We start from the raw sequence: 15658 nt of genomic DNA, 5'->3' as shown, positions 1-15658 counted from the left end.
TGGTGGTGAAAAGACAGTCTGCTGTCAACATTCCTACCCAAGTCTCTTACGACTGTCTTAAATGCTAGTAGAATGCTATCTATATAATAAGCTGTACTGATGCTAGATTTTGCTAGTAGAATGCTATCTATATAATAAGCTGTACTGATGCTAGATTTTGCTAGTAGAATGCTATCTATATAATAAGCTGTACTGATGCTAGATTTTGCTAGTAGAATGCTATCTATATAATAAGCTGTACTGATGCTAGATTTACCAAAGGAAACTATGCTGACTTTCTTGGTTTGGAGGGTAAGTTCATGCTTAATACACCAAAAATGTATATAGCCCAGCTTTTGCTGGAGAATTTGAGTATCAGAATGGGATTTGATATTTGTCCCCAGTTTGCAATTGTCAGCAAACTCTATCAGTCACAGTTCCTTGATACTGTCTTTTATGTCACAGAAATGTATACGAAAGAGGAGGGGGCCCAGGACAGAGTCTTGTGGGATACCATTAGTGACATTTTTCTGTCTACAGCAAATACAATCAATATTAAAGGTATGGGTTCTATCAGCTATTTACCAATCTAGCGAACTATGTATGGGTTAATGTTGATTTGGGAGAGACTGCCAATAATCCCAGCATGGGGATAGTGTCAAATATCTTGGCAAAGTACAGATAAGCATTGTGTGGGTTGTATGTATTAATTCACTCATTAACACTTTCAAAGAACTCAACCAGGGAGAACAGGCATGATCTGACTTTTGCAAAGCTGAACTAATGTGTACTCAGGGATATAAGGTCACCTATATCACTCTTTATTTATTCAGCTATAATATATTCTAAAGCCTTGCAAATACTACTATTATGACTAATAGGTCTGTAATTCCCAGTGTCAGAAGAAGGACCTCCTTTAGGCAAAGGCACAACAACTGCACTTCTCCATTCCTTGGTAGCATAACCAGTGGAGAGACTCTGGTTGAAGAGTTGATGGATGGTTTTGCTAAGTAGGACTTTACACTTCCTGGTAGACATCCAGGGAGATTGTCAGCCACATGGAAGTAGTTAGTTTCAGTTTTGGAAACTTCTAAAAGGACTTGGTCCAAACTGATTACAGGAGTAGGGATATGAGAGGGAATGGAGTGAGGGAGGGTAGGGAGGCAGTACCTAAGGCTTCTAAGATATATGTCCTCCTGCATACTGAAGGCAACAAACTTGGAAACCTCAGGAATTATCGAAGTCTAACAGGAATTAGGTAGCAATAACCTGGAGTCATACTCAGTAGTGAAGGAATTTCTATGATGATAGGATGTGCGCCATTTGCCAGTATGAATTTCTATGGTTTCTCATAATTCTTAACAGTGAGGAAGAGCAGGCTCATCAGATTAAATCTGGGGACCCTATATCAAAAATCTGACAAACCAGATCAAATGGTGTTGACAGGAAATAGCTCCCAACATTAACATAAAATAGATAAGATCACCTGCTAGGATACTGGAAGCTTCTTGGTTCAGCTGTCTGTCAGGTCCTCTTTAGAGAGCTGTCAGGTCAATTGAAAGAACAGAAATCATGTGAATTAACATTCATCAAAACACCTCCAATGAATGTTGATTAAACTAAGTAATCTAACTTTTATTAAAAAGGCCCTATGCATTGTGTAGGTCTTCACTTCCCTACATTCCTTAACCTAAATATACCACCTGAAATGTTGCATGACCTCAGAGAAAAGAGGAATACTTGGTTTGGCAAGGATGGGTTCTGATGGAAGAGGTTACTATCCTGTAATCTGATTTGACCAATGAGGGGATGGTATATACAGATGTCAAGTTTAAGATTGGGTTAATACATTCTTTTCTATTCTTGTAGATTCCTTAAGAATTTGGTCCAGAGAGTTTTTGTTGATAAAATTAAAAACATTTTCAGCATATCCTATGTTGGTGGCATAGGTCCCACAGTTAATGTATAGTTAAAATTGCATAGAAAAACAGTGTTTTTGCTTAAGGGGAGTTCATCCAGAATATTTAGGAATGTTGTGAGAGTTTCTAGAGACATGAAGGGGGTTCTGTAGCATATTATGAACTGATATATAATCTTATTTGGCATGACATGGATCTCAATAAGCTCTGCCTGTGGGTCTCCAGGTATCTGTCCAGAGGTAATGTGGTCTCTAACAAATATGGGTATGCCTCCACAGTTTCCATCCATTCTAATGCCCAATATCCAGGTGTTGTCTAAATGTTTTCTAGGCAGTAACAACACATACACAGATGTGTTCCAAATGCAGGAGGTTCTTAAGCTGCAGCAATTTATTGTTTAGCCTTTTAGCATTAAGCAGAGCCAACACAATATTATCCAATGGTTAATTTGTTTTGAAAGTTAGGTTGGGAGGAGCATCAATAAAATTTTCTTTAAAAAGGCACATTGGGGGCAGCAAAAGGTTTCGCCAGTATGCAGAAGCCTTGGAATGAGAGGTGCAAGCTATCTGTGGTGGAACAAGAATGGTTGTCAGGCATTTCCTCCCATGCTGACACATACTAAATCCAAATTAATATAATGCACAGATCTGAACCACTGTATTTCTGCACTATGGTCTTATTTTCTAACCATTAGATCTACAGGCCACTGTCACACTATGCTATGTGAAGGAGACAGAAAGTGCCAGATGCCACTACCTCAAAATCAGAGAAGCACAATTATATCATCCCTTCCTACAACTCTCCACAGATGATGCCCATATTTAGATCATACCTCAGGTTCATGAAGTCTCCTAAAGAATGGCCTGCAGTCTGCTTCCCTTACCCCAGAAATATCTAGCTGCATATATATTGCAGAAGAAGGAGGCACTTTTGGTCATCTGAGCCACAAAGCCTCTACTGAAGGATACATCTCTGCAGTGTGAAAGCAACTCTACACCATATCCTCTGTTCCCAAAAAGGCAAAGACCATCTACAGCTTAGTATATACCTATGAACCTACAAGTCCCCAGTGGAATAGCAGAAGATCTACTATAAGCATCTTAGAGATGACTCTTGCATAATCTACACAGTCCAGTACAAGGTCTAGAAACCATAACACCTATTGATCTTACTGCCTGATAAGGAGGCTAAGGCTCTGGACAGGCTCAGCAACAGTGCATTTTTCCTCTCTCACGTTGGGACATAAATCCATCATAGTTCGTTCACCTGTCCAGGTTCTTGTTCTCCTTTGTAGACAAGACACTGTGAAAGCTTTTATCTTTTCATGGCTAAGAATCAAGAAATATCTAATTAAGACCCTTACAATGGTTGCTATAGATGGGTTTTCATGTGGTTGTCTGTAATTTTGACTATGCTGATGCAATGAATAGCACAGCAAACCCAATATGTGTTTATGGGGATAAGCAGAAGCAGGCCATCCTGAATGCTTCCTTTTGCAGGGTTTAGTCTTTGCGATGGCCTCCCAAGATATGGTTGAGTATTGCTAAAAGCACAAGCACATCCTTACTGCTATATAGAGCCACGTGACTCACGTTTGGCACCCAAATTTTTTTTCAACCAGACCAGCCTCCTAGGAAGGAAAAATTGCTTTGCAGAGTAAGTACAGCCTCCAAGCATTGGGCAGGGTTGTCCACTTTGGATGTGCCATCTAAGTCTCCCAAAACATTGATGCCATGAACATATTAGCTGCAATTCTGACTGCAAGCTAAGATTCTCTACAGGGTGTTGAATGTTTGGGACTTCACCATCCAGCTATATCCCTTCTTGGAAAATGCATCATAAAGGAACACTGGGTTTTCAATAGGAGGCTATGCTTTGGTCACCCAGAAAGAACTCCACATAAAGATCAAGCCATCCCCAAACACACACACACACACATATATATATATATATATATATATATATAAATATACATATATATATATATATAAATATATATATATATATATATATATATATATATATATATATATATATATATATATATATATATGTATACACACACAAATATACATACATACATATATATATATATATATGGCTCTAGGACATTTGCTCGAAAAAGTAAGTGTCAGAATCCATATATACCGATCACAGTTTAACAAAAGTGCTTTAATGGAAAAAGTGCTTCCGTTAAACTGTGAAAAAAAAAGGAAAAAAAACCCCACTAATTAAATGTTTTTGCAGGTGCACCCCCCACACCCCCCCCTACTTAAATATGGTCACTCCAAGGTCGCACTACAGTGGAGTAAAGGAATATTCCCTTACTCGCACCACACTGGCACACCACTCACACATACCCAAAATTGCTGTTTCGATGAACAGCAATTTGTAGAGTAATTTGACTTTCGGTGAAAGTTAAATTCGCGCAAGTGTCCATATATGTGTGTGTGTATATATATATATATATATATATATATATATATATATATATATATATATATATAGGGATGGTCCTAAAATCTACTCCATTTGGGCTGCCAGTCAGCTGCATCTCAAGCTATGGCTCTTGACTTAGGTCCTTTTCTCTCATATGACTTTTAGGGAAGTATCTTGCAAATGACCAAAACTGTCAGGAAGATAAACTTTCCAGATGGTGTATTCTGTTAAGTGGAACAGGTTTTCTGTATAGACATAGAAGTATTCTATGCAGCCTTAGTCAGGTGGGCCTGCCAGTTGATCTGAATCATCTCAAACAACTGTAAGACATGGTCTCAGTTGTTCCACAGTCAAGGCAGGTGTCAGTAATGTTTTAATTCATGATGGACCTCGTGAAGGGGAAGTGTGTGGCCCCCAGCACTGGCTGATCATGAAGCCTCTTAATGAGTACTCCATCTGTCTTCCTTTAAAGAGCCTTTTTCTCTTTGGGACTTGAATTTTATATCTGCCCATTCTCTGTTCAAGTGTGCTGGTTTGGTAGCACTGATGTAAGTTGCTTGGAAGGTGCTATTCTTGGTTCTATCATCTCAACAGTTTTTCGGGGGGGAATCAGGTTTTTCTTAAGACTAACTCACTTTTCCTTCTGAAAGTAGCGTCATATTTATCTTTACATGAGACCATTCATCTCTGTATTTTGCCCCCAGAGGTCAGAAACCTGGGAAGAAATAGCGGCATGTCATACCCTGGATGTGCACTATCAGCTTAAGTTCTACATGAAGCAAGTGTATAAGACCCAAAAGATGGTTGTTCATTCCCCTATGATCTAAGTTCAAGAAGGTGGGTATGGCAAAAGTGGATTGCAAACTTTACTGTGTTTCCCATCAGGCATTATGCTACAGCTTTTTAAAGACACTCTGTTAGGAGCAGACAACAATTTGACTAGCCATAATAAAGTGAACATATTTCACTGAAATCACTTTTGGCAATAGAGGAGAATCCCCTTTTCTCCACTATTGTGTGACCTCATAGTAGGCATATTTGAGTTCGGGTGTGTCCCCTGACATGGTAGGTGCAGGGAGGTTTGCCACCAAACCAAAAGATTTTTCTTATATGTGGTACTAGTGATTTTGGTGAAACATTTTCTGTTTGTTGGGTTTCTACAGAATTGTTGCTGATGTAGCAACATGGTTCCCTATCGTGGAACTCTGGTTTCGCTGAAGTTAGCGCATATCATTTATGTTCACATTTAAAATGAATGGACTACTACAATAAGGTTAAATGTAAATAGACTGAGATTTATAGTGTACGAGCCAGAGTTTAACTGGCATACTATAGTATGCATTGTATTTACATCATTTTGGCAAAATTAGTAACAAGAGTGTCGTCAGATGTTTTCTAAGACGAGCTATAATAAAGTGGAACAGTATCTTTTTCATGTACTAGTGAAGACAAAAGGAAAAATACCTCCATGCCATTTGTACAGATGCTACTGACATTTGTAAAATAATTTATGTAAGTATGTTAATGGTCTTTACAAAAAATGTAGCAAATCACAAATATGATTATTAGTTTACCACAGGCAGTGATGTAAGCAGTGAGCTAGTTATTCTTTGTAAGCTAAAATTACAAACATACTTTCTTCCTGGAAGGAAGAGACTCCCAAGTCCACTGTCTTTGTCATCACTTCGGCACACATCAGAAGCTTCAGAGTTGCTTGCAGTTTCAATGGCACTATCCATGTCTGACTCATGTTGATGCTCTTGCTGAGCCAACGTTATCACATCCTCATCAGGAAAGAGTTCTGACTCGCTATAGACAATCTCACAGTCCAGGTAGCTACCATCAGGGACCTCACCGCTCTGCAAAGAGAAAGACAATATGGTGTAATAATACACTTACTAATCAAGGTATGTTATAACTCCACTGCCTCACACACACACACACACACACACACACACACACACACACACACACACACACACACACACACACACACACACACGTGCATGAACTCATGCACTCACACTGCATAAGAAGCTTAGTAACATTAACATGGAAATAAGTGAATAAACGTTTAATAGAGATTAATGTTTATCTGATAAACAGATTTTATATTTTTATTGTCGGGTGTTCCACAAATCAAACCAGATTGCAGAATTCATCGTAACTATCTCAGTAAATGGCCTGCTGGCAAAGACAGGAAGTCCCTGTTTGCAGTGCTGTTGACCCAAGTGTGAGTAGAAAGTTTCCTCCTAGAAGGGAGAAATATGGACTGAGAGCACCTGGCCAGCTATTCCCTTTAAGGAGCTGGCTTGCTTGTTCATGCTTACTTACTAGCCCCTGTTACAGTCTAATTTAGGTAGGCAAAGTGTAGTGGGCAATAGTGGATCATCTACAGCAGAGGGGGTGTGCACAAGAAAGCATGCCTGCATGAAACATACTGACGTTACCGTAAGCTGTGTGCAGGATAGTAGTTAATTAAATCTGGGCTCAGGTGACTCTCCCAACTATTATGATAGTCCTGTATCAGGATACCCATGTTTCCTGTCTGTCTCTCTGTCTTGTTTCTTTTGGTTTCTGAGGTTAAGAGGTAATGATGATGATAAAGCTTAAGGCAAGGAAAACAACAGCAACAACAAAAATGTGTACAGCTTAGTGACCAGAAAGCAAAGATAATGGTGAGTAAAATGAATGGTTTTGGTAATGCAGACCCAGATACTGTATTGCAGAGCTGTATAACATGCATCAGTTGTTAGACCAGTCTCTCTGCAGTACAGCAAGCACCAAATTACGTTGACATTTTACTTAGCAATGGCTACAGCTAAAACACACAAATACATTTAGGGATACCAACTGTCCCTGTTTTCAGTGGACAGGCTTGATTTGGTCAGCTGTGTCTTATAGGAAAAAACATGAAAAATGCCAAATGTCATACTACAGGAGAATATTTCTACATTACCTCTAACTATAACATAGATATACAATACCATATCATAAAACACATTATTAAGATATAAACAAAATTCTACAGTGGAGACTATTTCTGCAATATAATAAATTATTTGTGTTAATTCAAGGTTTGTTTGTCCTGCAAAACCTCACCTATGAGTAAAATGCTGTATCATAATAGTCATTTGAAACCATGGCAACTCTAATTCTGTACTGTATACAATGTTAAATCTTTTCAAACATTCTCCTTCAGTGAGAATGTAAAAAATAACAAACCTAGCTTTCTGTCGGTTTTCTAGCTTGCAAGACAAGCATATTGTCTCTAAGTACATGTGGACTTGGAAAGCTTTGGAAGAATCAGTTTTGACATTGTCTATCCGCGGTGGTGGTGCTGTGGTAGCGTTGTCGCCTCACAGTAAGACGCTGTGCAGTCCGACTCTCAGCTAGAGCGTCTTCTGCGTGGAGACATGCGTGAATGGGCGTACCTTCGTTGAAGGTTGTGCATCAGGGCTGGCAACTCAGCACGTAAAAATCAGCTGCCAATCATTAGCGGACTGGAGTTCCGCTGTGGCGACCCCTAACCAGGAAAAGCAGAAAGACACAACAAGTTTTGACATTGTCTGCAACACTAACATAACTGTATATCTGTGTGTAAACTCAGGCAACAAAATGCATAAATGATACTGAAGTAAGCTGCTGTAGTAATTGTGTTTTACCAACAGAAAAGAGACATTCTTATCTACATAAATTAATTAATTTAGCTTAAGTAATGACAAAGCCACCGTAAAGACCTTCTAACTCATTTGTCATGGAAGCCCAGCTTTCTCTCTATCACCCTTCACTGTAACTTTCCAGTGCTTATGTCAGATTATATCATCTTTCCTTTGAACCAATTACTTAAGCTGCAAGAAATACAATTTAATCACCCCCTGTTAGTCTCATCTGTCACTGGAGATGAGCTATCAGTTTCCTTGAAATTACTTTTTGAGTTTTAGCTTTCCAAAAAAAAAAAAGGCTCAGGCTTCGCCCTCGTAATTAAACCACATTAACCGTGGGTAAATCTTCAATATGCAACACCCACGTCATCAGTTACTGTTATAATAAAGCACAAAAGCGTAGACTACAGTTGGAGTATTCAGAGCCATTCATTGGCTGCAAGCTATTTATCACATGCAATATGTACCAAAAACACAGAGAGTGGGGCTTGTGCTGTGCCACAGTACAAGACAACCAAAGTAGGAGAAACTGTCACATTTATTTGCCAAATACAAACAGCATGCATTATTGCAGTAATGTCCACTGCTGGACAAACTAACAGAACACAACAAGACTCAATGTCCTCAGTGGCACATATGGCTGCTGTTCTGATGACCTGTTTGAAATTCTGCCACAAGACTTTGCCATTTCTACATGACTTTTGCATAGATCTACAGACAACTAATTTACTGTGGTCATTTACTATTTTGTAATTTGACTTTTATCCAAGTACTCACAATGTGCTTGTGAAGTTCAAGTGTTGGTAGAGTTACTATTTTTTTTAAGTGGAAAGCTTACTTTAAATTCCTAATGAAGATAATTATGGTCAGGTCTCTGATCATACCCAGGCTGTTACATGTTTGAGACATGGATGCCTAGAAATTCACCTCATGGGATGAATCTTGGCATCCATGAAAAGCACGTATAAAGCTGGTTACAGGTGAAGACCAAATTATAATTATTTGCAGTGCGTAGAGCATTATCTGTTCCATGTACTAACAGTTAGAAAGTACAGAAAAAAGACTTTGAAAGCTGGTAAAGCATTTAGCACCGTCAGTGAAACAGAACTGGTATAATGGTTAAGGTGTTACCTGACAGATGCACTGTGAAGGGTTTGATTTTCATATGGGTTAAATGGCTAGGTTTAAAATGGCCCACAAAGGCAGCTATCCTAGTACTAACCTATGAACCTATATAACAGGTAGACATGATGTGCCACTCTGAAGAATTGATAGCTTTAAAAGTTGCTAAATACTTTATTCTGCCACACGTTTTGTGTATAAGTGCAGTAGAGCTGTTTCACCTTCTGCTGCTGTTCTTTACTGGCCAGCAATGTCCTCTGTCAGACCCTACCTGCTCTCATTCTAGAGATATCCTTAACAAGTTTATCATTTTCCCAATTTCAGAATATAATCAAAGATTCCATACACTGCACAAAGGTAGACTTTTCTGTATTCTCACGCGGTACATAAACATGATGCTGTATCAGATTTGCTTTGCATGGGCCTGGCACACATACCATTCTGCTACAAATCTGATGTGCACTTTACTAGCTGTATGATACATTTTAAGCAGAAATCTGCATTTCACCACAGAACAAACAAAATGTACAACCTGTAACACTGGATTCTTTTAATGAACTTAAAGATTTCAAGTATGCAAAACTATTATTCACTTTTAAACAGCAGCATGAATTTCAAAATTAGATAAAAATTGCATTGCCAAATGATTTGGTAGTCAAGGCCCCAGTTCAGTTCACAACCAAGAATATCATTTTTTCTGACCGTAAAATTGTCTTACACTGGCCAACAGTACACTAAAAATATATCAGAACTGCTTTGGAAGATTTAATGTGGACAAAAGTATAAAAAAAAAACATAAAACATTGTTCCATTAGTACTAAAATTTAATGGCTATGTTGGTAGTAAGAGAACTGTAACTGAACAGTGTAGTTCAGTGATACAATTTGACCCACTATAAACAGCTTGCATTAAAGGTTGTTCCTCCTCCATATCTGAAATCAAATGAGTGAAAGCTGCAGTACACTTAGCACACATTACCATGTAACGCAATCATGACTATAGATATACTGTGTTCAGAGCTTTACAATGACACTGGTTCACTCATTTGGACTTGCCTCTACTTTCCCCAACTCTCTTCTTTATCTAACCTTCAACTTACTGTTTTGACACACCTAGTGAGAAACCTGCAAAACTACAAATGCTCTCATGACTCCTGAGTTGCATGGTTGACTTTGCTACACTGCAAAGTAAAAGAAAACATGACTTGCTTTAGAGTAAAAAGCAGTGCTTGTCACAGACCTCTCAACCAATTGGGGACAAATTTCAACAGAATCAGGGCCAAGTCAAGAAAAAATCAGGGACAATCAGGGACACTTTTAAAATATTAGTGCTATTAACTTGAAACTGACAGAATCAGAGCATATGAATTAATACACATTTTCTGAAGTAAAAGAAGTTTATAACTTAATTATTGTCATTATTCATTGTGTAATTTACCACCTTTCCTCCAAAAATCACTAGTTTTAGGAGGGATTAAGAGGGACAGAGTTAACATCTGAGTCAAAATCAGGGACATCCCTGAAAATCAGGGACAGTTGAGAGGTAATACTGCTTGTAAACAACTTCTAATAAGAAATAATAATAAAAAAAAGACAGGTCGCTTACAATTGTGATAGTATACTAAGCCTTAAATAGAATGACTTGCCTAAAGTCATGATGCAAATGTCTTCAGCATGTTGCAGCCTGTCATCACCAGGCCTAAGCACCTTTTTTTTAAAGCTTGAGGAGAGACCTGATTTTAAAATGACTCCCACAGACAGGGAATAGAACTCTCTAGTACTAAGGAATTCTAACTCTTCTTTTAGCCCTAAAACTGTTGAAAGGCCTACATGAATAGTGCGACCAGACTGGATGCTCTTTGGTCAGGAAGCTACAGCCCTACGTTCCACAATCTGTTTGGTGAAAACCATTTAGTACAAAGCAGGTACACAATCCTGAACCACAGCACTCAGTGCTCAACTGAACATAGCACTTTTAAAACTGTGGGCAAAACTGTAATAAGTTAAAATGCCTGATAAATGAGCTGTAAATTACAAAGCAATTAAACTGTCCAGCTACATTTTGTAACAATTAGGAGTGCATGTAGCTAAAGAAATTTGTATGTAATCTATTCAGGCAGAATGAATGCAAAGTAAGAGTGCACATCCCTCTCTTAAATGAAATAACTGAATTAAATGTCATTGCTTTTGTTCAAATAATGTGAGTGTGTAGAAAGGGAAAATAATGTATGACAATGAAAGCAGAATGATAAAGAGATAAGGGTACATAAATAAAATGTGAAACCACTTGTACAGAAGCCACTTAACTAAAAGGTAGGATATAAAGAACAATGGTGACTTTTAGCATTTGAAGCTTTGATTGATCAGTTAACTGATAAAAACAGTATATTTTATACTTGATGAGATCTATACTTGTATTTCTATAGACATGAAGATGAGAAGCAGAACAGTCTGTGACTATGCTGGTAAAAGGGACAGCACTGATTTCACTGTAACTATTGTGTATCACTTTGCCTTTAAGAATATGTCCATTTAAATGACTTACATTGTAATGTTTTTGTATTTTGTGCAGAATGCCCTGCCTAGGTCATGGCTTAAAGAGTCACAGACTCAGCACACCTTTCTGATTAATAAATAAGTAAATGCTTTTAAATAAGAACTCAGCCCAAAGTAGTAAGGTCAAGCTCAGTTATAAATTCTGACATTGTTTTATTATAGCATTATCTAATTACTTAGCTTTAGAAAGTAACCAACTAAAGGTAGTAGTCTTCTTTCGGCTTTTCACAGTTAGGGGTCGCCACAGCGGAACTCTGGTCTGCTAATGATTGGCAGTGGATTTTTATGGTGCCGAGTTGCCAGCCCGATGCTCAACCTTCAAAGAAGGCACGCCCATTCACACACACACCTACCTGCATGTCTTTAGATGTCATTCGGCCATGGGGAGGACATGCAGACTCCACACAGAAGGCTCTCCAGCTGAGAATCGAACGGGAGAACCTCTTGCTGTGAGGCGACAATGCTAACCGCTGCACCACAGCGGTATAAGTGACCAACTAAAGGTAAATCTTGCAAAATTGCTAATACAAAATGCAGAAAGTTATTTATTTTGGGGGGTATGGGACTCAAAGCTCCCTTTACTGTTTTCACCTTCCTACCTAAGCATCACTTCTAGGCTCACACAAAAATGAGAAAACGGAAAAAAAGTTAGCCTAACATCCCAGGATTTTATGTGCTGACTTTTTGCAGGGTGTTCTTAGTTCCAATCTTCACTGTCATTTAAGTGCTGGAGAAGTCAATGTGACAAATGATTGCACAGATGCATGGATAGGATCTGAATTCACCAGTGTCATCTGAAGATGTGGCAAACGGATGGATGGGGTTACAATCCCACTACTGCCACTTAAAATGTCAAGGATTGATGATCCCACTATTACCAATGTAAAGAAAATGCCCTAGCTGGCACCAGAGGGACAATCTTTCAAGCTGAAACACTGGTGCCCAGCAGGTTTGTTTGCGTTTGTGTCTTTCGGCTTTTCCCGGTTAGGGGTCACCACAGCGGAACTCCGGTCCGCTAATGACTGGCAGTACATTTTTATGTGCTGAGTTGCTGGCCCTGACGCACAACCTTCAACGAAGGTATGCCCATTCACGCATGTATCCATACAGAAGATGCTCTAGCTGAGAATCGAACAGGACAACATCTTACTGCGGTCGCAGTAAGATGTCCTGTTTGATTCTCAGCTAGAGCGTCTTCTATGTGGAGACATGCGTGAATGGGCGTATCTTCGTTAAAAGTTGTGCGTCAGGGCTGGCAACTCGGCATGCCCGACAGGTTAAAATAAAATAAAAAAAATGCATACATGTCTAACTCAGTAGTCAATTCACCAAATGCAACCAGGCCTCAAAAGCATAAAGTTGAGTATGTACTGCTGTCCTGGATATGAACTTTTAACATCCACACTCAAGTTAGCCTACACACAGGCCACTTACAAAGTTGATTCTTTGGCCTCCATTACCAGACCACTTTCTTACCACTCTCTCAGTGAACCACAATGTCTTTCTGTGCCCCATAGTTACAGTTATTGACTTTCACACAAGTTATTACTTATACACACATGCATGCATTTATACAGTTCCCAGGGAAGGCTGTCAGAATCCTCCAAGTTCCTACAACTTTCTTCCTGCACAGTAGCACTGTCACCATCCTAGAATAGCCAAGGACCTCCAGTTACACCTGCTGCTCTTAATTAAGCCAAATATGAAATCATATACATTAATACTTTCACTGATAGTAGGCTGAAATGATCTAAGTGGAAACAGGAACCATCCCTCCTCTCAGATAAAAAAATACCAATAATTCACACATAATATAAAGAAAACAGATAGAGGTTTTAAAGTAACCATGATGGTATGAACCAGTGAGCATTGTCCATTGACAGAAACTGTCAGCCGAATGGAAACACTGCAAGTTCTGCTGGCTAGTGGGGTACTGACTACAGTTAACATGGATTTCCTAGTGCTAATTTGTGATGAAGATGAATGAGTAGTATGAGGTCATTTGATTGACACCTATTTCATTGACAAAACACACTGTGAGATCATCTGTTATCATTCGAAATTGCTTGATAGCTTGTTAATGAATTGAGAACACTTAGATGCGCACGATGGGAACCGATAATGTAGTGACTGTTTGAATAAACAGTGCTGCTGTTAGAGGCACTTGAAGACTAGCACTGTATAAAACAAAACAGCATACCACCTAATGAGTATCAAGGCAGAAGAGTATATGAATAATCCATGGAATTATTTAAGGGGGAAAAGAGCAACCTCGCACTCACCTGTAAAAAAAACAAGGCTAACAACTGGACTGTAAAACAAAAAAGCAAAATGCCAGTGTCGAAAATATATACAAGCACATTAAGTGAACCTATTTATATGAGGGCTGCTTGGACATTTATTCTTTTGAAACAAAAGGATAGCACATCAGGTAAGTACTCTGGTGCCAAGAAAAAACATACAGTGCTATTGAAAGGTAGTGTACAAGCACCTTATGTGAATCGGTTATGTAAATAAAATGTATACATTTAATTACCAGTGATTACACTATGGATGGCATATACAAACAGTGCATGCCTTAGAAAACAATAGAGGCACAACAGCAGGAACAACTGACATTGACAGCGCACCAAACAGCCAAAAACCACAAGTAGGTTACAGGCAGCAGAGCAGCACATCAGTTAGACTAATTGTTTTGGTCTAATCATTCTGATGTCATATGACACTGATTGGCTGTGGAATTCTTATGTCATGTCACAGTGAGTGGGAATGTAATCCTTCTGATGTATAATGTTGAAGGTCAGTGTGGTCCCAATGATGTTGTATAACACTGAGTGGTCACACACTCTTTCTGCTGTTATTTGACATTAACTGATAGTGTAATCCTTCTGATGGTATATATTGTTCAGTAACCATTGTGATGTTGCATGAAGTTGATTGTCAGATTAATCCTTCAGATGTTGCATGGCATTCCTGTTACAGTCCATCCTGCTTTATAAAGACAGAATGTAAGTGATAATGGTAGATCACCATGTATATCCATGTAGTTCATTTTGGTGATGTATTTTTTGCCTGGAAGAAGAACAGCATGCACCCTCTAATAACAGCCAATGACAGATTGTAGGTCATCATGCCGCCCCTGTGTTTTGTACTGGGTTACTGGAAGACCTTCGAAAAATAAGTCCTATACATATCAAAAGAATTGTGTGAATGCTAATTTTAACCATGTTTTAGCTGGCTTCTTCTAAAGGCCAGGTCTACCTTTCCCAAAGACATACTAGTCATCAAAACATTCAACTACAAATGCACAGGGGTCACGCATTGCTCCCAGTGCCAGCTGTTTCTTCATGAGCATGAATATATGCAAGAAAGTCAGACTGCAGTGTTGATACTATATAACTGCTGAAGTCCTGAATACTATGCCCCTTCTCCACACTGTCCATGTCCAGTGAGGATAGCATTATTTGAGAACAGCAGTAGGGAATTCCAGATATGTTGCATCCAAAGCTACCCTTTCAAAGTTCTAGATGACTTACAGTAGCAACAGGGTCATACCTTGCTCATCAACTGTTTCCTGTAGAGCATGGCACATCATTCAATATGCCTTCTCAGACACCAAGGGATGCTGCTGCAAGCGATCAGTACTGCCAATAGTTGTGTGGTGTCTGTACAGCCAGAGGTGGGTACATGGTATAGTTTGAAATGTGCAATCCGCCACTATGTATGCAGCATCTTTGAGGTCCTGCAGATTGTCTGTTGGTGTCAACAGGACTGCTTTGTTGTCCTGCCATTTGATATAAAACATACCAGTATTTAATAGCAGATGATCTGGTGTGACAGGTAGGTCCTTCATTGTCTGCATGAGTTCTGTTGACCCTCTCTTGCATTTGGTAGCTTGATCATAGGTTCATATGCTCATAAGTATGTACTAGGCTAGCTGCCCTCGTGGGCCATTTTAAGCTTAGACACTTTCTCCAAA

General features: G+C 39.0%; 1 protein-coding gene across 2 annotated transcripts in view; it reads right to left on the bottom strand.

The window, feature by feature from the left end:
• Nucleotides 1-15658, bottom strand: part of RAB11FIP4 (RAB11 family interacting protein 4) — a 600425-nt gene that overhangs the window by 299850 nt on the left and 284917 nt on the right. For both annotated transcript variants that reach the window (XM_044068094.1, XM_044068093.1), the window contains exon 2: nucleotides 5973-6196. In XM_044068094.1, the coding sequence (XP_043924029.1) occupies nucleotides 5973-6196 (224 nt within the window). The remainder of the gene's footprint in view (nucleotides 1-5972; nucleotides 6197-15658) is intronic.

The sequence above is a fragment of the Protopterus annectens genome, chromosome 4.part0, assembly GCF_019279795.1.
Source record: "Protopterus annectens isolate FY-2018-M chromosome 4.part0, PAN1.0, whole genome shotgun sequence".
NCBI classification, from domain to species: domain Eukaryota; kingdom Metazoa; phylum Chordata; order Ceratodontiformes; family Protopteridae; genus Protopterus; species Protopterus annectens.
Note: the sequence above shows the minus strand (reverse complement) of the source record. Positions and strands in the feature narration are given on the sequence as shown.